The sequence below is a fragment of the Rhinolophus hipposideros genome (assembly GCF_964194185.1).
Source record: "Rhinolophus hipposideros genome assembly, chromosome: 9".
Lineage (NCBI taxonomy): Eukaryota > Metazoa > Chordata > Mammalia > Chiroptera > Rhinolophidae > Rhinolophus > Rhinolophus hipposideros.
In genome coordinates, this window is record NC_138055.1 from 51,761,982 (window position 1) to 51,788,640 (window position 26,659).

Here is a 26,659-nt window from a genome sequence, read left to right on the forward strand (position 1 = left end):
TCTACAAATGTTTGTGGAACTGAACAGAAAGAACATTTGGAATTTCCAGTACCTCCTTTCGTAAATATCTGTGAAGATGGAGGTGTCGGATAAGGAAAGAAGCAGATTACTGTACACATTGGGGAGTGATCGATTGGTCATGGCAGTTAGTTTCCACCCTCAAATAATCGTTTAGTTTAGATCTACTAAATTTCAAGAGACTATACAGAGTCTGGTGATTCTCATCTGAGATTTAACATTTCTCTTTATTTAATTTTTATTTTACAGTGAAATTAATCCATCTATTTTAAATAATCTAATGGCGTTAGGAGGTTTGTAACAACAACATTAAGCAGTGCCCTCTTCTTCCCTCGATGTATCTTCTTTCAGCTCTTTTAACTGTTCTGGCACTTACCTCTCTGTATAATCTAAGCAGCATTTTACCAGTATGTCTTGACTATTTTCAACTTGAGGCATTATTTATTCATTTCTTACTATAAAAAATTAGAGTTTTCCTCCCTTACATGTTCTTCCCTCAGCCACACAGGCCCCACACACTTCCTTTCCCTCTTTCCCCTTCCTTCACATCTCCCATCTTATACTCATTTTGGGCGGTATGTTCAATGTATTACTTTTTTTGTTGTGAAGTCAGCATTCAGTGTTTACATTGTTATGATTACATAAATATTGTTCAAAGCTAAGTCACTTGGCTTATTAGGATTACATTTCCATTCTTTTTTGCACAGTTAATCTATCAGTTTTTTATTATTTTCATAGAGACAACTCTTGGTGCCATCTCTCTTCCTGTATGTATTTGAGCCAGTTGTTTTCTTGCCCTTCTACAGGTCTTCCTGAACATTCTAGTGGCATTTTGGGAAGGAGTGCGGATAGATTAAAGGGCTCATTTTTAATCAGAATTCTTCATGCTACTATTTCTATGTAAGGGTTGTTCACAACGGTTTAAAGATAATTTCTATCAATCTAAAAGATCTCAACGACCTTAGTGCCCCATTTGGCAGTTCACCAGCAAGCTGATCATACATGGGGTCTCCACAACAGCCCATTAAGGTGTTGAAACTAGGAGGGGCTGAGAAAAGCCCTGCCTCAGCTCTTTTGCCACTCCTTCCCCTGGCTTAAAATTGCTCTTGAAGTTCATCAGTGGTATCTTATTTCTTGGACCCGCATCTTTTGCTTTATGACATTACTGAAGCTTCTGATTTTGATGGCATTGGGGTGAGCATTCCATTCTGTCTTTGACCTTTGTGTATTTGTTTTTTATCCTTTGACTTTGTTCTACTATCTTTCACTTAACTGTGTTTGTCTCCTGCTTCAGAGTAGAATCTCACCTTTTACATGTTCCTTCTTGGCCTAGTTTCCACATTATTTTTACCCCAGACCCTTATCTATTGCCCTTTTAGGGGCTAAGACACACCAGTTTATGAATATGGTTATGTGTTGACATTCTCTAGCTTGTCCTGGTAAGAAGTTCTGGAGACCCAACGTTTTCCCCAAACTTGGATTACTCTTGTGATTGCTGTTTATTCTGCTAGAGGGTATTTGTTCCCTAGTATTCCAGTATGTGTACACACACACACACACACACACACACACACACACACACACGCTGCTTTTGTTAGTTGTTCCACACCCCTTTCACCACAGTTCTTCTAAATTGAGTCCTGCCTTTGAGATTGTGTGTGTATATAACTGAGTTAAAATGAAACAAAAGAAAACCCTTGTGTTTTATCCTCTCTCTCTAAAGCCTCTGATAACTCCTCTCAAGGATAGAGACCTCTGAATGACCCCATGTAATTATATGAAAATTGTTAGAGACACAAATGTTTTTTGCATAAAACTTGTATGGTTTAAGATACACAGATAAATAGGCTTTTCACTTTAACATTTAACCACATCCTTTAAATTGGTATCTCTTCTTTTTTTTTTGGCCGTTGTTTTTCCTTGCTACTCACTACCATTGGTAGAAGTGAGGACACAGACAAGATCTTAATTGTTTATTTTAACCAAAATATTGGGTGCAGGCAATAAGACCCGGAGCCAATTACTGCCAGAGATAACAAGATGAATTGAGACCAGCCCCTAGCCTCAAGTTATTTATACTGTAGTGGGAGAGATAAGACAAGGTATGGTATACAAATCAGGATCATAAAAGATAAAGTAAAATAAGCATGTAAGAAAGTTCTAAACAAAGTATTGTGGAAATTCAAAGGGACATGAACTTAAAACCAGTTCTGGAAATCAGGAACAGCATTTTGGAATGCTGTAGAACATTTCCAACCATATACATATTAAATAGGCTGCGAGCCTCTGTGGTTGTGGGTGTGGAGTGCGGGTGGGGTCTATTTTATTTTATCCCTTTTTGATTTAAAAGTTCCTTCCCCAGTGAGGACCACAGCATAATGGAAAGAACGGGGAATGTTTTATTCCAGTTCTGCTCTTTCATTTGCTGGGTTTGGATAGTGTTATGGTCTCCGTGACCTGGAGTGCATGTTCCAGTCACATCTGTCCCCACGCGCCTTATCAGAAGGAAGTCCACTATCTTCTTCTGGGGGTTTCTCGTTCCTCCTGAATTGTCCAAGACTCCCTGGGATATAGATAGTGCAGAAGGAATGGTGGTCAGTACAGCTTCACACCCAAGATGGCTGCTGCTTCTCAGCACCTCACGGGGTGCTGTTGAAAATTGCTTCTTACCCTGTGACCCGTAATGCTGACCTACTGCTAAGCCCGCTTACTGCATCAGCCACTTGGCTGGCAGCTCAGCTGAGATAGCCACTTGGATTCTCAGGGCAGAGCTCTTGATCCTGTGCTCTTTTAGCCCCATGCACAGCCATTTTCCTGATGCCAGGTGGCCCAGGAAGCTCTGGGTCAGGATCTGTTCAGATGCCGGCCACTTCATAGACCCAGAACCCCCAACTTCTCTCCCTCTCAGAATCCACTCCTAGGAATCAGGCAGGTGGCCCCTTTTCCAGACTCTAAATGCAAACATTCTCATTCTTTCCTGCCTTTCCCCAGGGAGTGAGGTTAATCATCCATCCTTCTGAGGAATGCTCTCCTCAGTGACTCAGGGTGCTTTAGCTCCCAGGGCATAGTCTCTGAGTAATTCAGGGTACCCTCATCCACCCTTCTTGGGCGGGGTGGAAGTGGTGTGGAGGAGGTTCTATTTCTAATGATTCAAGGTGATTATTGACACATTCTCAATATAGAGAAACTAATAATTTAAAAAAGGAGAGGGAGACAAGGAATCTTAAAAAAGAAAAACAGATTTAATCTGTGGTAGGTGTCCCACTTCCTTACTGCTATCTATTAGATACTGTTATTGTGACGATAAAATGGGATGGTGTCATGAAAGTTAAAAGAGCCATAAAAATGTATTATCATTGTTATTCTGTCATTTCCTGTTTAAGTCCCTTCAAAGGCTACTCCTTTGGCTCATGATAAGTGACTTGACCCTGCTTTTTTTCTCCAGCCTCATTTTGTATCATTCTACCTCGTGTGTGTGCGTTTGCCCCACCCATCTTTCTTAGACATTTTGAGGTTTTTCTCCCTCACTGGACTTCTACAACTATTATGCTTTTGTATAAAGTGGCTTTTCCAATTCTGCTTGGTTAAAGCCTACATCAGTGTCTCTTTTTAACAGATCTTCTCTGAAACTCTAATACAGATTAAATTCCCCATTATGTGGCCTCAGAGAGCCTTGTTCTTTTCCCTTAATGCACATCTCACGATGTAAAAGATATACATGAATTGGTGATCACCTATTAATATATTTCTTCTCTGGACACCAGCACCAACCAAGAGCAGTGAGCATGTCTGCTCTGTTCGCTCTAAAAAGTTGAATTATTATGTTACTTGGTTCTCCGAGCACATCCTGTCTCACTATTACTCTTACAGGTGAGGCTGTCTTTTAAGTCATCAGCAGAGTTGAAAGATGAGAAGCTGAGGTTGGCTTTCTCCCATCTTCCTAAATGGAAATTTTGCATAGTTTTATACTTCTAAGTCGCAGCTTCTTTTTTTTTCGGTTATCATTATTATATTCAAACAATAGAATCATAGAAGACTCTCTACGTAAATTTTTTACATGTTTATCATGGAGAAAGAAGGCTTTGTGTTGTAGAAGAAATTAAAAATTCTGGGTTTTCTTAAACTTACTGTTAATAAATGTAACATCACTCTTTAAACATAATGGTGACCCCTAGTGGATATTTTGTATAAGAGACGGAAAGACCAGGAACACTGTGTAATCAGTGAGTAATCTTTTTCTTTGGATCACATGTATGTTTCACACTAGAATTTAGAAGTTTTGAAGAATACTTGATTTGTCAAGTTCACAAGTCTCGTTCCAGTACTTAATCTGTACTGAGTGCCTTTTAAAATTACTTTGATTTTATATATAACGTTCTGTAAACAAAACAATGAAATGGTAAAGAACTCCAGAGTACCTCATCATTCCAACTACTTAGGGGATTTTATGACCCATCTGATCCTCATAACTATATGTAAATCATTTTAACATGCATAGTTGTAATCATATACATAATATTTTATATTCTTGTATGACTCGATATCATTCCATTTAGACCTTTTCATGTGTCTGCATAGTCAACATATGTCTCATTTTTCATGGCATATACTATGGTAGTGAAAATATACACATCTTACTCAAAATAGAGAAATCTCTATTTTCGGGCCCCAGGTAATTCCTGAGATTTCCTTAGAGTGTGAAACCCTGGCCAGGGAATGATTCATCTTGAAGCAGCACTGTGCCTGCCCAGCTAACGCTGGGCATGCTGTTAGATAATGCCCTGCTGTGCCCCCCGCCTCATTGACCAGACCCCAGGTACACTGTTTCCTGCTCCCTTCCATGATAAACTGTTGTTGCCCTGGCAAGTAAGCTAAGGTGGGAATAAGGCTTCCAAAACTCCTTTAATCCAGGGAGGGCATCGTTTTCTCCCTCTCACCTCCAAATATGCATTGATTTGCCGATTGCTTTAGGGGAAAGAACAAGGAGCCAGCTGATTTTAGAAGACTGGAAAATCCTGCTCATGGTGTCATAATTTATCTAAGAAGCTGCAAACTGAATATTATTTTAATTTATTTTAGTAAGAATCTGTTCTATATGGTATGACCTTCAAATTAAGAAAATTCAATATTTTAATTTTCTTCTTTACACTTAACTATTATCTTGATGTTTTAAAATGAACATATATTTTATATTTGAAAAGAGAACTTTTCTAAATTACAGAAACTCAGTAAAGCCTATGGAAGAATATATAAATCATCCAAAATTTCATCACCTACAGAAATTGGTATTTACATTTTACTGTATTTGCTTCCAGTTTTTTCAGTGCATAGGTAAAATATATTTGTAAATCATATATTCCACAAAAGTAAACTCCAGTACATGGGGGAAATGTTTATAGGAGTGATTATTCACATTCAAAAAGATTAACTACAGGGCTTCATTATTAAGCTCCTCTGTTATACTTAAAATTCCTAGGAATTCATTTTACTCTGTTTTTTTCCTTTTAATTCTCTTTTAGGTAGCCTCTCTTGCACTTGAAGGAGGTGTAGTACATATTTGAACCAAAATTGTGGTGTCAGAAATCCGTGTTTTTGTGGCATTATGCTTTGGGTACCTGAGGAATGTGCACTGAGCAGCTTGTCAGCTGCTTATTGAAACTGCAAGTCGACCTTTTGGTTTCATTTCTGGCAAGCTCCCACAAAATGTTTGTCATGATTTTAGACCCCAGGTCTAAATAGACTCCAGGTCTATTTTCGGGTCCCAGGTCCTGGTCTGCTTGGAGGACTAAATTCCTGAAGGAACTAAGACAAACATTACAGAGCATCATCCGAATGTTGCTTGGTCAATAGCGTGTTGTGAGGCCTTTTTTTTTGGTACCAGTTCAGTAGATCTCTTGGCTAAGTAGCATCTGACTTTTCTCATCAGATGTCGGTATTTGTGTTACATTTCCTTGGGGTTTGATCTGTGGTAACCTCTAGATAATCTGAATGAAAATGTTCATTCTCTAATTCTTCTTCATACAAATGTATCAACTCCCAGTTCCCCTGTCATCTCCCTATTATTTCTTTGTGTCATTTTAAAAATTTTTTAGCCCACATTTTCTTCTTTCTCCTAATTTATTACATTGAACAACACAAAGTAAAATCCTAAGTGAGAGAGGAATGGTAAAAAATACACAAACTATGTCCATGCTTTGTGAAACGAGAATCCATATTCATTCCTTTCATACTTGGCATTACTAATGTCTAATTTGGAAGCACCATGTTTCTGAGCAGGGTGCTTTGGTCTATCCTAGCAAATCTGCTTATTTAATTTTTAAAAATCAGTTAGAGGTAATTTAGTTATATACATCAACTGTGACACTCCAAAAAGTAATACAAAGCTAGTGTTTTAAACTTAATGCTCTATCTGTTTAAGTCAAACCATTTTCTCTGTGCATATTTGCAAGCGAAGTAACTCATGTGTGCTAATGTGATTTCCTTCCTGTACGTATCATCTGACCATACAAATAAAAATAGCCCCTTTCTATTTTTTGTTCTCTATTTAAGGTTCATTGGAATATATTTTGAATAACTTCTCTAATGAATGGCTGAAAACTTTATTTGGAGGGGCTTTTTTGCAGACTCTTTCACATGAAGGCAGGTGATTAAAAAAAACCAAACTACTGTCTAGCTGCTGGGTGTAAATCCTGAAGCACTTAGATACTCCTGGTAAACTAAATTATTAATTCTGGTGGCTTTCCTCTTAAGAATCTGGGGACAGTTTTCATAACCCTTTTTATAACCTTTTCTGGTTGAAAATCGGTGGAGTTAGACAGACCTGGGTTTGGATCTTGGCTCTGTCATTCCTTGGCTCTGTGACTTTGGATAAAACAATGCACGTCTGTTCCTTTTTCTGTGACGAGTTGAGAGTAATAGTGATGGCTTTGTAGGGTTGTGGTGAGGACGAAGATAAAACGTGGAAACTTTCTGTGTGCTTCTAATAATACGTGTGCAGTGCCCCACACTTACATGTCAGCTTTTATTAGTATACACGGGGTGGGCGGGCTCTCTCTGCAGTGGGCCCAATCATAAGCCTTTCAGGCTTTGAGGACCAAGAGGTCTGTCGCCTTGACCAACTCTGTCTTTACCGTGCGAAAGCGTCTGTAGGCAGTATGTCAGCAGATGAGCATGGCTGCGTCCTGATCAAGCTATTCATAAAAACAGACAGGGGCTATAGTTTGTTGATTCTTGTTCCAGAGTAATAAAACTAACACATGCTACAAGGGTTGAAGATGTTAATAATTCAGTATAGTTCTCCTGTGAAATTGATTATCAAGATAATTTAGGTTGATTAAAAGCTTCAGTTTCCAACCCTAGAAATTACCTTTCAAAATCTCAGCGATAGCGGGCTGGCTGCTTAGCGCAGTTGGTTAGAGCGCGATGCTCATAACACCAAGGTTGCTGGTTCGATCCCCGCATGGGCCACTGTGAACTGTGCCCGCCACAACTGCATTGAAACAACTACTTGACTTGGAGATGATGGGTCCTGGAAAAACACAAAAAAACTCAGTGTTAAAACATGTTCAGGTCAGTTGATATATTTTATAATAAAAATCTCAGCTACCGGGAATCATCAAAAATAAACATGTCTAGATACATAAAAGCACATTAATGGAGAACATCCTAAAATACACTTTTTTGCCTTCTTAAAAACAGTGTATACAAAATAATCTAGCCATTTAAAAAAATAGAAATCGTTATGTGTTAAGATTTTGTGGGTCAAGGATTTGGCGGTGATTTTTACGCTCCACTTGGTGCCACCTCGGGTCCCTGGGTGCTTTTCACCTGGTGTGTGGGCTGGTTTGGAAGGTCCACCGTGGCTTCACTCATCCAGGTGCCTTGGCAGGGGCACATGGAAGGCTGGGCTCAGCTGGGATTGTCGACTAGAGCTCTTACACGTGGCCTCTCGCGCATGCTAATCGTTTCTTTTTTTTGAAGCGATATGACATTGTCTTTATGAGCCCCAGTTCCTATAGTATTGTGATACCCTCAGCCTTTACTGAGGTGTGTGGGACTGTCGCTTGCTCTCCCTAGACCACTGTGCTTTCGGTCTGCTTTTTTATTTTTGGGCTTTATAAGCTGATTTTCAGCTGTGGTCTGGAGCAGTACATTTGCTGTATAGGTGACATTCTCACTATAGTAGGCACTTAATTGCTATGTGTAAGCTGCCTTGCTGGACACAACTAAGTGCTATTAAAGAAGTTTACAATATGCCTTTAAAAAGAAGGAAATCCTGCCACACGTGACAACATGGGTGAACCTGGAGGACATGATGCTGAGTGAAATAAGCCAGTCACAGAAGGACAGATACTGTACCGGTTCCGCTTATATGAGGAATCTAAAATTGTCGCACTCATAGAAACAAAGTAGAATGTGGTTGCCAGGGGCCTGGGAGTGGTGCGGGGTGGGGACTGGGGAGTTGCTACTCTCATGAGTAAAACGTTTTCTCATACAAGATGAGTACGTTCTAGAGATCTACAGTACAGCATATGTCTATAATTAACAAGACCGTCTTGTGTGCTTAAAATGTGTTAAAAGGGCAGACCTCACGTTAAATGCTCTTACTACATTTAAGAACAGTTGTGTCTTAGGAGCTAATACCACTGGGGGGAAAAGGCAGTAAAATATCAGAACTTAAGGTGTTTTTTTCTTCTGCTTATTTTACCTGCTTATTTCTCCCTTCCCCATATTCTTGGTAAGACAGTAAATGTTGGGAGGGCAGAGAATGGGGACAGGCCAGGGACTGGAAAGGGACGGATTCGAGGCTGACTCCAGTCGGAAGAGGGACTAGTCGATATGATTTGAAGCTGTGTTTGCATAGTAAGCACCCCACTTTTGCTTAAATGATATGTTTATTTGGATTAACTTTTATTGTGGAAGCTAAAGTTCCCTAAGCTCTTCTCTGTACCACTGTGCCAGGTTAGGTGGTCATATATTTCCTCCGTCACCTCACCCCACCAGTTCTTGGAGTCTCTGGAATGGCTTATTCACTTTATATATATCTTTTTGCTGTTTCTCTCCTATTCACCTGTTTACAGTGATGGCTCTAAAATGACATTTTTTAGCCTGGTGTCTTTGTATCGTTTTTCTGTGTGTATATTAAAGCTTCTCTAACCCTTTACTGTAGATGGGGTAATAGTACCTACTTCAGAGTATTGTGGGAATGAAGTAAAGTACTCAGAAAATGTTGGGTAGTATTATCAGATAACCATCTTTCAAACTTCCTTTTTTAGAAACTGATTCAGCAGTACAGAAAGAACATAGAAACCAGACACCTGCTCCATCTGCAGCTCAAACTTCCGCTCCTTCTAAGTACCACCGAACTCGATCTGGGGGAGCCCGGGATGAACGGTACCGGTCAGGTGAGAAGCAACTGAAATGACCAGTGGAATCATTTTTACTGACAGTCTGAACTGTGTCTCCTGAGAGCTTCTAGTGTTTGTTTTGTTGTTTGTCCTTGAAGCACCAACAGGTCTGTTAGTTCATTCATCACTTGTTTATTGAGTGCCTATCGTATGCCAGGTAGAGCAGATACTCAATATTTGCTGGGGGTACAGCGTCAAATGAGCCATTTCTGCCCTCAAGGGCCGGGATGGGGAGCCAGACAAATACGATGTGAACAAATAACCGAGAAAGCAGAGGCCAGGGTTGCCTTGGGGGGTAAGCAGGGAGAGTTCAGTGGACTGCTTTGGAAGAGGCAGGTCCTTCTGTGTTTGTCAGAGCTGCTCATTTAGTCTTATCTGATGGAGCCGGAGAAAAGCTCAATAATGAAATTTCAAATTGGTGAACTCTTAACTTTATCTCTTCTGACCCAACTAGTACCCATGGGAAGGGAAAAGGCAGCATGCCGTGGCAGGCGGTGGGGAGCATGCTTCTGCAATAAATACCATGTCCAAGACTGATGAGCAGAGAAACGCATCCCAGGCGCTCGGGAGGGAGGACGTGTGGTGTAGCGAGCGCATCCCATGTCCATCTACTGCCCAGTATAGTCTCTGCGGCACATTTATTGTGCTGGAAGACAAACTGCAGTGAGATTTTTCTTTCTCTAGATTTTTGACTCCCTTGTACCAGCCAAGGTTACCTTAATCTTTTCTTGAGTTAAAAAACAGCATGTATATCACATCCCCAGAAACTGCTGTAGAGAAAACGAGGAAAAGGACATGGCTGCAGAGCTGTCTCAGCCATTTTGTGAGCTGATTTTATTAGCTGTATATTTTCACACACTAGTAGAAAAGAATGAGAAGAGTTCAATAAAAAAAACCTAGAGGTTTCACGCCACCCCAGAATTTCCCTTCGTACCTGACCGGGTCTTTAGTGATCCGGGGAGCTTCCTCAGAGAATAAGACATCTACACTGGTCGTGGCAGAGAGACAAAAGTTAGCCAGGTGCAAGAGGCACAGCATCAGAGAGTAGACCTGCAAATAGTTCATTAAGGCCAGAACGTAGACTGCAAGGACCCAGAAGGAAAGAGGTGGGAGAAGAGACTGGAAAGATTGCCAGGGACCAAATCTTGAGGAATCATGAACACCACGGAAGGATTTTCAGCAGAGCAGTAACACGATCAGATCTGTACGTTCCAGCAGCTCACTCCGGCTGCAGACCACGTGCTCTGCCGCAGCTGTGTCCAGGGCCTGGCGCAGGGCCTGACACAGATAAGAGCTAAGTGGATAATTGGGAGAAAGGGAGGAAAGCAGTAGTTGGGAGCTAAGGAATGGAGTTGAGGGAGGTAAGGATGGATGTAGAAAATCACCTCAGAAGCCCCTGTTTGTGGCCAGGCCCCAAGCCCCATTTCCCAGGCAACTCAGTGCTGCCTCTGCAGCGTGTTCTGACCCGTTGGTCCAGAGGGTTGTAGCCTTCACAGCTCTCATCCCTGGCCTTTGAGGAGTGTTTACCTTTTTTTTTCTTTGTTTTTACAGCATATAGTAAAAGAACTAGTAAAAAAACCAAAAGATGGTTCTCTATAGTCTATGACCAAACTGATCACGTATAGGAAAAGGCTTTAGTGAGCTCATTCACTAGTGTACAATTTTGACCTTCACCTAGTAAAACCCAACTGTGACCTCTAGCCCCAGTTTTTTAATACCAATTCTTTCAGGTTTACCCCAAATATCAGCAAGTGTAGTCTGTGGATCAGATACCAGTTGGCAGACTGCTCAGTATCTTGGTTAGGTGCAGGGCTATTGAAGAAGGTTTAATAGTCATGTTTGGAATGTTTGTCTCGCTGAGACCTGTTTTAAAACCCTGAAGATACTGAAAGCTATGAGAGTACTGCAATACTGTCATGAAGGGGAACAGGGAAGAGGAAGCATGCAAGCATGGATTTTGGTGAAAATCACATTTTTTCAATGTATTAGGAATTGTTCAACTAAATAGCAAAGGAAAGCTTAGCACATTCTGAGAATTGTGGCTTCCATGAATAAGAAGAACCAACAGTTGTAGCAGAAGAAGAGCAAGTAAGTTATAGAAATTGATGGGAGTTGAACTTCACCTCTTTGTCACTCCATTCATAGGAAGGGTTACATGTACAAGCCTCATGTAAAAATAGCTGAAGAACCTAGGGTATGTTTAGTGGAAATCACAAACATTCTGAGTAAAGTGGTGGGTACTCCAAGTATTTAATACTAGTGTCAGAAAGTTCAACTGGAAAATCCTCTCTTAATTGGTGGAGGCTTATTAGCACCTACAACATTTCAACCAATCAAATCTAAATAGACTTAGTGTTTCATGTTTCAGATTCGGTGTAAAGAGCTTATATTTATTCAGAGTTTAGATCATCTGACCTGATTCTACTCTCTGTGCTTAGCCAAGACGGTCTGACGTTTCACAGACACTGATTTAGTACTTCTTTTTCCTGCACATCAAGGCATGATGCACCTTTCTGCATACATGTGTTATGGTAACAAATAAAGAAAATACACAATTAATGCCTGAGATGCAAAGTGATGTGATTGTAAGCCATTCTAACAACTCCTATAATGTTAATCTTTTGAGCAATTAACCATATTAAAAAACAACAACAAAGGACATTAAAGGAGTATTTGTATCACTTTATTTAGCTGAAACATTAGTGATACCTAGAAAATGATGCCCAGCTCTAATTAGCGCTGGAAAATGATACCCAGCTCTCACATGCTTCTGGCAGAAATGTCCAAAGTCAGCCGTGTCTGGGGACTGAACTTGGGGAGTAATTTCTTTATCAGAGATCAAGGTGAATTGTATGCTGGTAAATGAGTCAAATCCAGTTAAGAGAGCTGCCTGTTCTTCTTAATAAGAGGCTTTGCTAATACAGTAACTGCGAAGATCACCTTTTGATGTGGGTGTATGGACCAGGGCTTATCGTGTTAGAAAATAGATAGGTGCTTCGATTTGTTCTGTGGTCTGATGCTGTGAGTCTTCGGGGCAGAGAACATGCTCCCTAATCCAGATGTCGTGGGCCTTCTGAAGCTTGTTTAATGTGAATAATTCCCTGGTTTTAGCAAGTTTGCTATCACATGTTAATTATCCTATGCAAAAATATACTTTCGGAAATGCATATTTAATTATTAAGTGTGAGCATTTGATTTGCTGTTGTTCTGTTGTTGAGAAAGTGCTTTGTCTCCGTGTAAGCAGTTAGTTATATCTTTTCCAAGACAGTTAAGAACCGTATTTCATGTAATGTAAGAAGGATGCTTTTCACATTTTAACAGATCTGGAATCAGAATATTCTTTATATAAGATGGCATCATAGATTCCATTAAATATCTTGATTCAACTAAGTAAACCTCAGGGACACTAACATAGTATAACAAATATCAATGCAGTAGAAAATGATTTCAGAGCCAGAAGTTAGTACTGTGCTCTGCAAAGTGGTAGCACACTTTGGCAACATCTTTTAAACTTTACATATATAGTCCCTTTGACCTAGAAATTCCACTTCTAGAACTTACTTTATATAAACGCCTACATATGTGCACAAAGATACACACGCGTGTACATACATACATACATACATACATACAGATATGTCTATATCTATCTCTGTATGTACATATACATATATAAAGATGTTTGTCATAGTATTGTTCATAATAATACAGCAGTTAAATAAGTTATAGTATGTTCACACTATGGAATTCCATGAAAGCTGATTTTTAAATTCCAGGCTCATAAAAAAAAATGAGGTAGATCTAGATATAGAAAGGTATACAAATACCAGATACTATGTAGCATATGATCCAGTTTTGTAAATATTAATAACAATAATTACATATTGTTATTACACAGACACAGAAACCTGGAAAAATACGTACCAAACTATTGAGGCAGTGGTGGGTCTAGGGAGAATTTTCACTTCAGCATTATATGTGTTTACATCTTTTGCCAATATGTATATGAATTCTTCCAGGTTTTTTTATTGTGGTGAAATACAAAATACATATAACGTAAAATTTATGTATATTAATTTTGAACAAAAGATAATTTTTAAAGTGATAGCCCGGGATAAATGATTTAAAGCCTCAAATCAATTATTGCTCTTCCTGATTTTGCTCTAAGTATGGACTCTTCTGACTTAAAGTTGGGAGAACAGTAACGCCCTCTGTCCCCCTAATTGAGAATTTCCTGTCTCTGTTCCAATCTGGTGTCTGCCTCCTGTCACATTGGCTAACAAGATGGTTGCCACTGGTGCCCCAGGACCATTTATGTCTATATTAATACACTTTCTCGTACCAAGGAAGGCAAATTGAGTTCAGTTCTGCAAGCATTTCTTGTAGACCTCCTATGAGTCCAGCACAGTTTAGATGCTAGAGAAACAGATGAAAATACAGGAATCCTTTATACAAGTTACAGAGGCGGCATAGAAGAGGGGTGACAGGGGAGGGAGCCTTGGCACTGTCAAGGGCAGGCTTCATGGAGGTGGTGAAGTCTGAGCCATTTTGAAGTATGAATAGCCGTTTGCTATATAGATATTCCAAGCTAACAAAAAGCATAATTTGTAAAGGCAGGGAAATGTGAAATGCAAAATTAAAATTGCATTGCCTCTCTCCATCAGCACAGAGTAGTGCCAAAATTAATGTAATATCCTAATGTTTCAGAACTTAATAGTTGGTGCCTCTGCCTTAATTGAAAATGTTAATGTGGTTGGTACCTTAGAAATCCATAAAAATGGCATGACTGTGTGTAGGCTTGCAGGTAACTCCTTGAACTGTACTTCCTTACTCTATGGCCTAACCTACCCGTGCATCTGCCTTCTTATCTGTCCATAGCTGTCTGTCTGTCTAAAGTAATGTCCTAACAGATAAGGTCGCTTGGGGGTGTCTGTTCTGCCCCTGGTCCCTGAAGCCCAGCTGTGCCACATACGTACTCTGTCGTAACTACTTCATAAAAGCACGCCAAGGGTAAAAGCAGCTGCTATAAAACTGCAATATAGCATTTTCCACTTATCTTTTTGGGGAAGATGGTAAAAATGGTTCAGTGTTGTCCATACATGTGGGGAAATGGACACTCTCCTACCCTGTTGGTAGAAATGTTATTTATTTTATTAATAATGAGATTGGACATTGGGGGATGTGTCTATTATCAATTTGTCCTTCTGTAAACTACCTATTCATTGCCTAACCCTATTATTTTAAAATTGGGTGGTTGATTTTTTTTCCTTATTTCTTCTCTTTAAATCCTAAGGATGCTAACATTCAATCTTATTAATTAATTATAGGTCTGTTCAGATTTTCTGTTTTGTCATGATTCAATTTTGGTAGGTTGTTTGTTTCTAGGAATTTGTGCATTTCTTTAGGTTATCCAATTAGTGGTATATAATTCATAATAGTCTCGTAATCTTTTTTACTTTTCTGGCATCCGTTGTAATGTTTTCTCTTTCATTTCTGATTTTACTTATTTGAGCCTTCTCTTTTTTTCTTGTTAGTCTAACTAAAGATTTGTCAATTTTGTTGATTTTTTCCAAAAAACCAACTCTTATTTTCATTGACTTTTTTTTCTATTTTTTTTTATTCTCTATTTTGTTTATTTGTGCTCTAATCCTTGATATTTCTTCCTTTTGCCAACTCTGGTTTTAGTTTTTTTTCTTTTTTAAGTTCCTTCAAGTAAAAAAAGGTTAAATTGTTAATTTGAGATCTTCCACTAAAAAAAACAAAAAAAACTTTCACAGGGCAATAAACCACCACAAACAACGTCAAAAGACAAATGACCGTATATTTGATCCGTTTACCCTCATCCACATATATGGTGATGGAAAGAGAACTGACTCTGGGTGGGGAACACACAATGTGAAATATAGATAATGTATTACAGAACATACACCTGAAACCTGTGTAACTTTACTAACCCTTTATTTCTGTTTATTGTCATCCCAATAAACTTTAATTTTTTTAAAAAGAAATCTATTAAAAAAGACAAATGACAAACTGAAAGAATTTCTAACATGTCTCAGAAATAAAGGGCTAATGTTTCTTACATAAGAACTCTTAAAAATTAAGGGAAAAAATAAACTCAGAAACCCTACTGAAAAATGGTCAAGTGATATGAACATTCACTTCACTTACAAGCAAACATTAAATGACCCTTAGATCCTCGTAAAGATGTTTAATCTCATTAATGATGAAAGAAATGCAAATTTAAAGTATACTGAGATATCATTTCTTAGCTACCAAACAAAGCTAGACAGTACACTCTGAAGGTGAGGCTACGGGGGAAAAAGACCCACCTATACATCGCTGACAGTACTGCAATAATATGATAAAACTGTTGGAGGAGAATTTGGCAAAATGTAACAAAATTAAAAATATATTTATTTGTTGATTTCGGAGTCTCACTTGTAGAAATTTACCCTAAAGATATACTCTTATCAGTATAAAATATATTTGCAAGGCTCTTTGTTGCATCATTATCTGTGATTGTAAAATACTGGAAACACGTCAATGCCCACACAGAGGATAGTAGTTGACTAAACAATGGAGTACAATGGAGTGCTCTGCAGCTATAAAAAAGAATGGCGATCTCTGGTATAGAATGATCTCCAGGATATGGTAAGTGAAAAAAGCATAGTGTAAAAATGCATATTTGTTATGCTGGCTTTTTGTGTGTGAAGTACAGGGAAATGAGAAAATACACACATATCTGCCTATTTTGCAAAAAGAAATATAAGAAGGATAAACCAATAACTGGAAGAAGATTGGTTACCTTAGAGGGTGGTTTGCATGTAGATTGGGCCCATTCCTTGAGAAAAGGAAATTGTTTCTTGGGAGCTAGGAAGCCATCTCAGTTGTTGTATCTACCTCAGGATTTTGTAAGAGTTAAAAATAAAAATAAAATAAAAACAGAATACAAAATACTGTGTACAGTATGATCTTATTTTGTAGGAATGTAGAGTGATTTTGGGGGTGGGGGTGGAAAACCAAGAGCTCTGTCTGGGTATGTTAATTTTGAGATTGTAATTAGACATTCAAGTGGAGAGCTGAATTCTTCTGTGGCCAAAGTGGTAAACAAGTAACGTCCGCCCTTACATTTTAACACAAATGATAAATAAAAATCACTGAAATGTTCCCTTTTCAACAGTTGAGGCTGTGATAGGTCAGCCCCCAGAAGTAAACATTTGAAGAGCCAGGAGCTAATAAATGCAAATGTTTAATCTTTCAGATATCCACACAGAAGCAGTTCAAGCTGCACTGGCAAAGCATAAAGAACAGAAAATGGCTTTGCCCATGCCAACCAAAAGGCGGTCCACATTTGTCCAGTCTCCTGCGGATGCCTGCACACCTCCCGGTAGGTTTATCAGAACCTTTCTCTCTGACAGTTGTTCCTGAAATAAGTTCTACTTTTTCTTTTCTGAGCTAGGAGCCGGAACTCTCTTCTCCTCATCAGAGGTGTATACATGTACACACTGAACGTGGCAGGTTTTGCTTGTTGCTCTGTAAATAACACACGACACAAAGAGGCCTTAAGAGTAAAGCTAAAGAATTTTTTTTCCTTCTGAATTTCCAGCATATCCTTGCTGTAACCCCAAACTTGTGTAATCATAAATAGATACAGGCTAAAGCTTAGGGTCTGAAAAAAAATCCTGCTGTGGTTAATAGCTATTTTCATTGACATCCAAAATATGACCCATAGTCATATATTTCTTTGTCAAATTTATACTCCTAAATCAGATGCTTTGTCTCTGCAACAGCCATACGAGTAAGTAGATTTGGGGCAAAATTTGGTATATCATTAAAGATAATAGGAGAGCAGTTATGCAAAGTTGTAATGGACCTGAAAAGTGTGTGTGTGTGTGTGTGTGTGTGTGTGTGTGTGTGTGTATGTGTATTGATATATTTTGTATACATTTATATATTTTTAAGAATCACTTTCTATAATGGGGTCATGAGATAGCAGGAACTAAGTGTCTTCGTCCCATCCACGTTCCCCAGACTTGGAATCCTTACTCCCTAATGTAAATGTAACAGTTATAACTTCATATTGGAGGGGCAGCTATAACAACTTTTAAGTTGTCTTATATCTATACAGAATCTTTCCCAAAGTTTTTAAAAACTTTTTAAAAAACCCGTTTTTAGGTGAAATCCCAGCCCAGATCTCAGTATAGGCCTGAGATTAGAGACAGTGAATTTATGTTAGAGCCTCCGTGTCGTGTCTGTGTCCCCATCGTCATGTTACTGCTAATGAAATCTCTGCGTAAAAACCTCCCCATGCTGTCTTAGTCTAAACTCCTTACTGTCTTTGGGGAGATTCCCAGGAAGGTTACATTGTTGTGGTTGAGCTGGCTTCACAGCTGTCAGGTTGAGCTATTCATACTTTTGTGATTCCCTGGTCCAGGTTCATATTAATAGTTTTCTCCTAGGTTTTAGCTAACTTCTGAGCGCATTTGGGTGGGCTGTGGGCTCATTAACTGTGTGTGCTTTTTGCTTTACATCTGTGGTGTCAATATGTTTCGAGAGAAATAGTTCTGTGGCTTCAAGTGTTTCTCAAAATGTAACACGGGCTACCTCTGGCAGACCATCGCAGTAAGACATTTTGTGTCTGTATTGAATGGTGCGTACTTCCAGCCCACTCATTCAGACTCTTGGATGGTTTCCCTTCGGCGTTCGTACAGCACCAGTTGGGTCCTCCCGGACAAAGGGGGCTCTCAGTGAGTAGCGATTCCTTGTTGGCAGCGTGTGCTACAGTGCAGCTGAGGATTCAGTTGCAGTAAATGGCAAAGGGTAGGGAGCAATATGACTGGAAGTCCTTAGAAACAATCCTCTCCAGAGCTGTATTAAAGAAATGCAGTTTCAGAGTAAATAGTCTGCTCTCATGGTTTCGGGTTAAATGTGAGACTGCAGCAAGGGATCTTGAGAATGCTGAGAAGGAATGGAAACCTTTTTCATCCCCTTTTACAAAAGTCAGTGCCTGAGGGGAATTCACGGACTCGAGAAACAAACCGTGGCTGTTCGTGGCTGAATGAGACCACAGTCCTTCGGAGTTCCCTACAAGGCCTCTGTATCTCTGAGCGCTGAGGTTCTACTCTGTCTGCAGCCTTAAGCATGTGGTGTAATGTTCTTCATCACTTACATGTTTTAATAATTTCATGGTTGTAAAGACTCGGTCCTCTCTCCTAGGATCTTCATTCAGCAGAGCAGAGTAATAAAAAGGTTTCATATCTATCTCCTGTTTTGGGGAGCTCTGAATCGTATCGGAGAAACCTGAATGTGCTCTTAGGGACATCAGTGTTGCTGAATAGAGGAGAAATTCTCTCCACCGTGGAGAGCACCCTCCCGGTGGTGTCTCACAGGGTCCCCACATGGAGCTACAGCCTAACGCTCTCGGTCAGCCGTTACACACATGCCTAGAAGTACTGTGAGGAAAGTGGGAAGAACTGTATCATTAGGTGTCTGTTAGCACCATTCATGTGGGGGGTGGAATTTGCTGTTCCCAAGTTAGGATTCGGAATCCATTCTCTCCAAGCTTCTGAGAGCCACCAGTTAGAGACTCAGTTGTCTCTGATTCCCACTGCAGTTTAAACCTATATCACTGTTTCCTAGAACCTCTTCCGGTCTAACCCAGGGATGGCAGGTAGGTTTTATCTTGCATATTTACTCTAATATCCCCTGAAACAAGGCTGCACTCAAAGGATGGGAACTAAGAGAATTGACACTAATTATTGCCTGTTAAAGACAGCTGTAAAAATGACCTTGCTGTGACTTTGTTTCTAGAAAAATTGTGCCACTCTTGCAGGGCAAAATTCACCTCGAATTTCACACTCTGGTCAAGGACGTTTGACTGGTCACGGCCCTCACTCTGCACGTGCGTCCAGGGTGAACCTAGTTCCTGGGATACCTGCTTGAGCACACTGGCCAGTCTGCTTCTGTGGGGGGCACTCAGCACATAATATAGAAATTACTAAATTGATGACAATTTAGAGCTATTTTTGGAGGGATTTAATAAAAATGATTTAAGGAGTAAAATATGTCATAAATCTTGGCTTCTTAATAGTATCATTTAGTCTGGAAACTATGGTAAATAGTTGGCATGGGAAATAATTTGTCTTGTTCATAAATCATGCTCAAGTAATAAAGTGTCAATCAACCTAAAATTTGCTTATTAATATATACACTGATTTCTATCTTATGGATTGAAAAATTTAAATTCTCCAAGTTGGTAGCAATCTGTGGTTCTTTTTGTGTCCGTGTCCTTTTTCAGAGTCTTTTAGACTGCTTGAATTACTGCCATCCAGTTCCCTTTATGTGCTGAAATCATTTACTAATGTCATGAGGCAATTACCTCAGCTCTCTCTTTGTGGGGGTTCTTTGTGTAACCCTATTATTCATTCATACGGATAAACACAATGCAAAAACTACAGCATACATTTTTCCCCCTCTAAGCTTTTTCTGTATCCGTGTGGACTTACTGTATTCTGAGGGTGCCTGAATGACCAAATAGACCACATAATGATCCCCAAGCACAGTAAGCTATTTCGACTGGCTTGGGTAGAATGAAACTTAAATTTAGATGTTTGTTTCACACAGGGCCCTGCTTGAAAATGACTGTAGTAGTAATTCATAGGGCCAGGAAGGAGAATTTTACCTCTCTGTATTCTGTGACACCTGTGGACAGACTGGGGTATCGTTATACTTTTAACATACTTTAATAATGCTTTATGGAATTACAGTATATTACAGTATGCAAAGGACTTTCACATACCCATGGCCGTCCGGCCTCACTTGCCCCTCGTAAGTGCTCTGTGAAGCAGGAAGGGCAGATTTCTTTAGAGATGAAGAAACAAACAGGTTCATACTCACTAAGTGGTTTGCCCCAGGTCAATTAGCAATTAGGGGTCAGACTTAAGTCTTCTTGATTTTGTTTTTCACTCTACTAACGCCCCATCTTTTTTTACTTACCAGATACTCATTGTGTGCATGGTACTGGAATGAGTATTATTCCAAACAAATTGAATAGCTGTTGCCTTCCGTGAGCATATAGCCCAAAACACGTAACAGTCAGTTAATTTGAACTTAAAAGAAGTTACCTGTCTGATTATTAACTTGGGGAGCTTTTCCTCAATATTCTAAACCACAAAGTAAACAGCTGGCAAATCAGACCTTTATAAATGTGCTCTAATTAATAGATTTGAATCATTTTAATAGAATACTTTCATTATTGGTATGGGTTATGAGCAGTGGTCCACAATTACTTGGGAGATTAGTAATATTCAATATTCTTTAAGCCAAAGCACAATATAAACCCACTTTATCAGATTAAATTTGATTGTTTTAATAGCTGGTTGTAAAATGTAAATTTTGCCAATAAAAGTAATTTCATAGTTACCATTCATTGAGTACCATTGAGTAGTACTTGTCAGAGGGCTACGTTCTTAACATATATTTTTTCATGTTTAGTTCTCTTGATAATCCTCTGTCCCATTTTACAGATGAGAAAACAGATTTAGAGAGCCTCAATAACTTGCTCAGACTTCTGTTTCTAGCCGTGTAGTCAACTAGAAAACCTGAAAATTCTCTCCTAGAAAGAGGGGAAAGAAAATTTCCCTTTAAAAATGTAGGTAAACTATAACCAGCTTTTTATTTTTTTTAAATAACATACAGGAATAAGAGAACATGATCACTGAAAATCAGAGTGGTGAGATGGGGTGCACTTTGGCTGCATCAGTAAATTAGAGACCCAAGTTTTATTTACCATAAGGGTAGAAAAGATAAAACCTTGGATATATATAAAGTTGGAAGCTTGGATTCGAGATCTCTGGAGAGGTTTATATCTTCAGCAGAAGAGTGAATTTGAAAAAAATTAAACTGCCAGCAGAAGAAGATGTCAAGAAATCTTGCCTTGTGTCTGGCTTTGGAATAATGGGGGCAGGGACTTCCCTAAGAATTTGTGGTCAGTGGGTACAAATTTTAAATTTCACTATTGCCCCTGGTAAAACCTTGTGTTAAAAAGTGAACTCACATAAAAGGCTGATGATAACCCTCGGGCACAAAGGATTTTTGGAAGGATATATCCTCAACCTAGGGACTTGGGATTCCCACAGATAAAGATCCACTGAGTAAAAGCAAACAGTCCCAAAATAGAAAACACTCACCATGAGAGAGAATCCCCCAAGGAACAGAATTAAGGTCCCCTAGGACTGACTAGCCCAACAGCTATCAGTTGCAGAGCTAAGATTGAAACTCACAGCAGTCAGACTTTTAGCCCATTCTCTAAGCTATTCGGCATGTTGCCTCTTGTTCTCCCATATTGTTAGTAAATATTTTCTGGAAATTTGGGAGTTCTAATAATTGCGTGTTTGCTCTAACTTTTCAAATAGGCAGTAAGTGTGGGGGGGGGAACCTCTCTTCTCACCCCATTATTATTTGTAATATTAATTAGTTTTGTAAACTGTTTTTTCATAGATGTGGGCAAATACCTAGAAAAACAGTTTTTGAAGATTCCTGATAGGTAGAGTGACCCGAGAGTAATTATTAATAGTGAGTGTTCTTTCTCCCAGAGGTACCCCAGTTTGGATGTTAATGGTCAGGCAGCTCATGGACCTCCTGCCAGTTGGATTCCACATAGTGATTTTCAGCCCCAGCTGCTCTCTGTACACAGATTATTATGGCATGCTTCCGAAAGTCTCCCTAACACTTGTCTGTTGAATCATTACCCACCCCAGCAGGGTTTGGTGCTAGATTAAGCATCTCAGAATTGTAGCCCAAGGTTGGCTTGCTTTCGGAACCAACCTTTCCATCTTCTCTTTCATATATGCTTTTATTCTTAGGCTGCCCCCTCTTGGGTCTCTAAAGATTCGTTTCCCTTAGCTTCAAACTTTTTCCTTGCCTACAGAGAAACGTCCTTTGTCTCACGTTCTGTTGACTGACTGCCAGGTGTTACTATCCTCTCTCTCACCGAGGCATCATTTTCACCCCCACAATTCTTTTTAAATTCATTTTTTTACAGCTTTATTGAATTCTAAATGCCACAAAATAAACAGCCCATATTGAAAGCGTATCTTTGCTAAGTTTTAACATAGCAAAACTGTGAAACCATCACCACAGTTAAGATCATGAACATATCTATCACCCCCAAAGTTTCCTCATAATCCCTTTGTGAGGAAGGGATTATATAAACCCACCTTTCCCTATCCCCATGAGATAGCCACTGGCCTGTTTTCTGTCACTATATGTTAGTTTGCATTTTATAGAATTTTATATAAGTAGAATCATGGTACTTCTTTTTTCAGAGAAGGGGGAAAGGTTTGGTTTGTTCCACTCAGTGTAATTATTTTGAGATTTTTCCACGTTGTTATGTGTATTAGTACTGTTGTTCATTCCTTTTTGTTGATGAATAGTATTCCATTGTATAGATATACCACAATTTATACATTGAGTTGTTAATGGATATTTGGGTTGTTGCCCATTGTTAGCTATTACAAATAAAGCTCCTATGAAGATTCATGTACAAGTCCTTGTGTAGCAATATGCTTTCATTTCTCAGCAGTGGAATGGACATGGTAGGTGTTTAAATTTAATTTATAAATTAAGTTTATTAATGAGTAAACATTTTCAGATATAATAAATGTATTTTCCACTATGAAGAGGGTAGTCATTTCCACACATGGCTAAAGACTAAAAGTGCTACAGCAGTTAAGAACAATTAGTAAATTCAGGACTTTTCTTTCTTTAAAATCAACAAGCTAATTGTTTGTGTTTCCACATTGGTTACAAATGGACTTTAGGCATCTGGTGATCAGTATTAAATAATGCTGTATTAAAATCACACCAGTCATAAGCTGAAGGGCAAACCATGTTTTCAGAATTATTTGCGGTTGTGTAGGCCTATTGTATTCATCATACACAAGAGCTTAGGCAAGGGCCTTTAGTTATGACAGGTAACAGTGTGCGTTTGTGTTCAACCAGAGCAGAATCAGTGGTAAAATGATAGCATTATTTCTATTAGTATTAATTTAATCTTGCCCAAATTTCTACTAATTCATAGCAATTTCCTGGGTGACAGTTACTTAAAAAAAAACACGCTACCAAATAAACATACAAGTATTTAAGGGAGCTTGGTTTTCTTTTTAAAAGGCTCTAATCCCAGAGCAATGCTTATATTTTGTGTGATCCTAACACATGATCAGCTGTAAGCTTTGCCCAACCACAGTTCTGCATCTGTGAGGTCACAGAGGGTGGGTTATTTAGGGAGGAGAAGGGGAACTCATGTCTATTGTTCACCTGCTGTGTGCTGGCACTGCTGGAGGTGCTGTACATTGCCCCGTTTGGTGGTTTCCTGCTGCGCTGAGCATAAAGGCAGGCTTCCTTAGCATGTCTGCCTCAGCCCTTAGCAGCCCAGCGCTGTCCACTTGTCCAGTCTTGTCTTTCATCACTAGTTTTGCATTCTGTGCTTCAGCTCATTTCTTTCAGATCTGCAAATGTGCCTTGTTTTCTGTCCCCCCCCAGCTTTCTCCCATGCCGTGCCCTCTGCCTGAATCTTCTCTCTGCCCCCTCTGTGCTCCTCGTAACTAATTCCTGCTTACCCTTCCGGCCTGGCTTTAGGTCTTCCTTGGGCCCCTACCTGCCCAGAACTCCAGTAAGACTTTAAAGAACAGGGACTCTGTGTTCTTGCTTACCCTTTCATTCCTATTGAACTAGTGTAGGGCTTAATAGTATCTGTTGACTGGCTGAACAAACAGCCAACCTTCTCAGATGGATGATCATTTTATCCCCAAATCACAAAGTTAGTAAGTGGTGGACCCCAGAGTTCAGATGGAAAACAGACACCAAGGCCATGTTTTTTCCACTACGCTCAGCCAACCGCCCCGGTTGCAGTTGCTGAATACTGAGGAGGACTGGCGGGCAAATGAGGTAATTGAATTGAAACAATACACCTAATTACATAATTGATCCAATATAGAAACATAATGAAGCCAATTTTCCATAAACCTAATCATCAAAACACTGCTTTTACTATCTTTTGAAAATTGGGTTATTCTGATTTTAGACTTACACAGATTAAAATAAATGATTCAATAAAGGCAGCCTGCAAATCTAGTGGAGTTTATGGGATCCAGAGATATACTACCCTGAAAATACATTATTTTTAGGATCAAATTCACCTGTCCCATGTCCCCCTCCCCCCCCCCCACAACACACTTTTCTTTAGCATATTTGCAAAGACAGAAATCTCTGTCTCCCCAGGTACAGCTGAAATGTTAGAATAATTTATGGAAAATATGCAGAACGCCTTCCTTAAATAAAAGGTTACAGATGCTGTTACTTTCTCTAAGTTTTCCTTTAGTCGCCCTCCTTTTGCATTATAGATCTCGTTCCGCTTTAAAGAACCTCGTTGGTTTATCCCTTGGGGTCTGGTCACTGTCTACCTGTCCAGCCTCATCTGTTGCCCCTTCCCTCCTCAAAGTCTGCTCCATCTCCATAGAAATGCTTGAACTCCCCAGGTAGATTGGTGCCCCAGGAATGAAATGAAACCCTCGCTTACCCTATTTCTTAGCATTCATTGTATTCTTGTGAAACACTCTGTGGGGTTAGTGTCCCCTGTACTAGACTGTAAGACTTTTTAGGGCACTTACTCTCTCATAAGAACTCATACAACTCAGAATCCCCAGAACCTCACATAGTTCCTGGTATGTGTTGTAGTTATGCAGTACTTAAAAAAAAAAAAAATCAGTCTTAGGCCTCAGATCTCCTTCAATATGAGATAATAAGTTGGAGGTAGTCCAGAGCAGGAAGCAAGGATAAACTTTCTCTCTTGCTTTGAACCTGCAAAATTTGACTTCTAGATTAAAGTAGTCTTTTGTGGTTCAAATTTGCATTGTCGGGTGCTACGTAGCAGTGTTATCTCTTTGGCTCTCTGAGCCAAAAGAGAGAGTGGACATACAGTTTCACCTGAGTTACAGGAACGTGTTCGGCAGGACTAACTACAGACTATTCAATTTTTTAAAAATTGAATGAAATTCAACCCATAGGCTATACATTATAACCCCCGAAATAAACTAAAAGGGTTTGTTTCACATCAGACCAAATGCGTCTTTAACTTGCATGGCGTCAGCTTAGAGCCCTGGAATGAATCCCTGACTTTTGCCTCCCTTGGCTATCCTATATTTGGTTGAACTTCTCTTTTTCTGTTTTTTGCAACATACTTTTCTAATTTAGGCCTTATTTTCCTGAAGTCAGAGCCAGGCCAAAATCAGACATCAGTGAATTTCTCATAATTCTCTGACTGGGAATTAAGAAGAGAAACACAGATCAGTGCCCTGTCCTGCCATCTTCAGAAAGCTTACCTGTGCCAAGCGACCAGCTGGCTTTTCCATAAAACCATGAATGTCTCCAAGCTGAGCGTTATTTCTTAGTGTACATCACTTCCCCAATACCTAGTTCACCGTTTGGCACTTAAATCGTTGGAGACAAAAAATAAGTTTTTTGTATCTCCCTATCAAGATCATTTCCTTTTAAGTAGACACGAACCAATGAATACTTGTCAAAATCAGTGTAGCAACCTATCACAAGCTTCTCCAAGTAAGAGATGGAGGAAGATACATAATAAGTACTTCAGAATTATTTGAACATAAATAAGTTAAGCCAACAGAACTAGATACGGATTCATCTCAGAACAGAAAAACAGTGAATGAAGTTTAAAAGTTCTAAGGATTTTCTTTTTTAATAACTTCAAATTACCTGTAGATTTAGACTGTTTGATTTTTGCAGACTTTAGTCCATAGACCTTTCCTTGAGATTTTGGAGAAACTTTACATACTAGTTTACCTTGAGAATGCGAATGTTTTGCTGGTGTCAAAATTGAATGTGTGATCAATGAGCAAGAACTGAAAGGTCTCTGTTCTAGGCAGGATCGAGAACAACTTTTTTTCTAATTCCACACAGACACGTCTTCGGCCTCCGAGGATGAGGGCTCTCTGAGACGCCAAGCTGCGCTCTCTGCTGCCTTGCAACAGAGCTTACAGAATGCTGAGTCCTGGATCAACCGTTCAATTCAGGGATCGTCCACTTCTTCATCCGCATCTTCTACGCTGTCCCATGGAGAGGTCAAAGGAACCAGTGGGTCTCTAGCTGATGTATTTGCCAATACTCGAATAGGTAGGAGCTGGATCTACCCAAGAAGCCCAAATTATGTTCCA

General features: G+C 39.4%; 1 protein-coding gene across 5 annotated transcripts in view; it reads left to right on the forward strand.

Moving 5' to 3' along the window:
* Window positions 1-26,659, forward strand: part of DIP2B (disco interacting protein 2 homolog B) — a 194,053-nt gene that overhangs the window by 102,673 nt on the left and 64,721 nt on the right. For 4 of the 5 annotated variants that reach the window (XM_081058481.1, XM_081058483.1, XM_081058485.1 and 1 more), the window contains exons 3-5: window positions 9,294-9,422; window positions 16,690-16,815; window positions 26,406-26,618. In XM_081058481.1, coding sequence (XP_080914607.1) covers window positions 9,294-9,422; window positions 16,690-16,815; window positions 26,406-26,618 — 468 coding nt within the window. The remainder of the gene's footprint in view (window positions 1-9,293; window positions 9,423-16,689; window positions 16,816-26,405; window positions 26,619-26,659) is intronic. The other variant, XM_081058484.1, reaches the window with a different exon arrangement.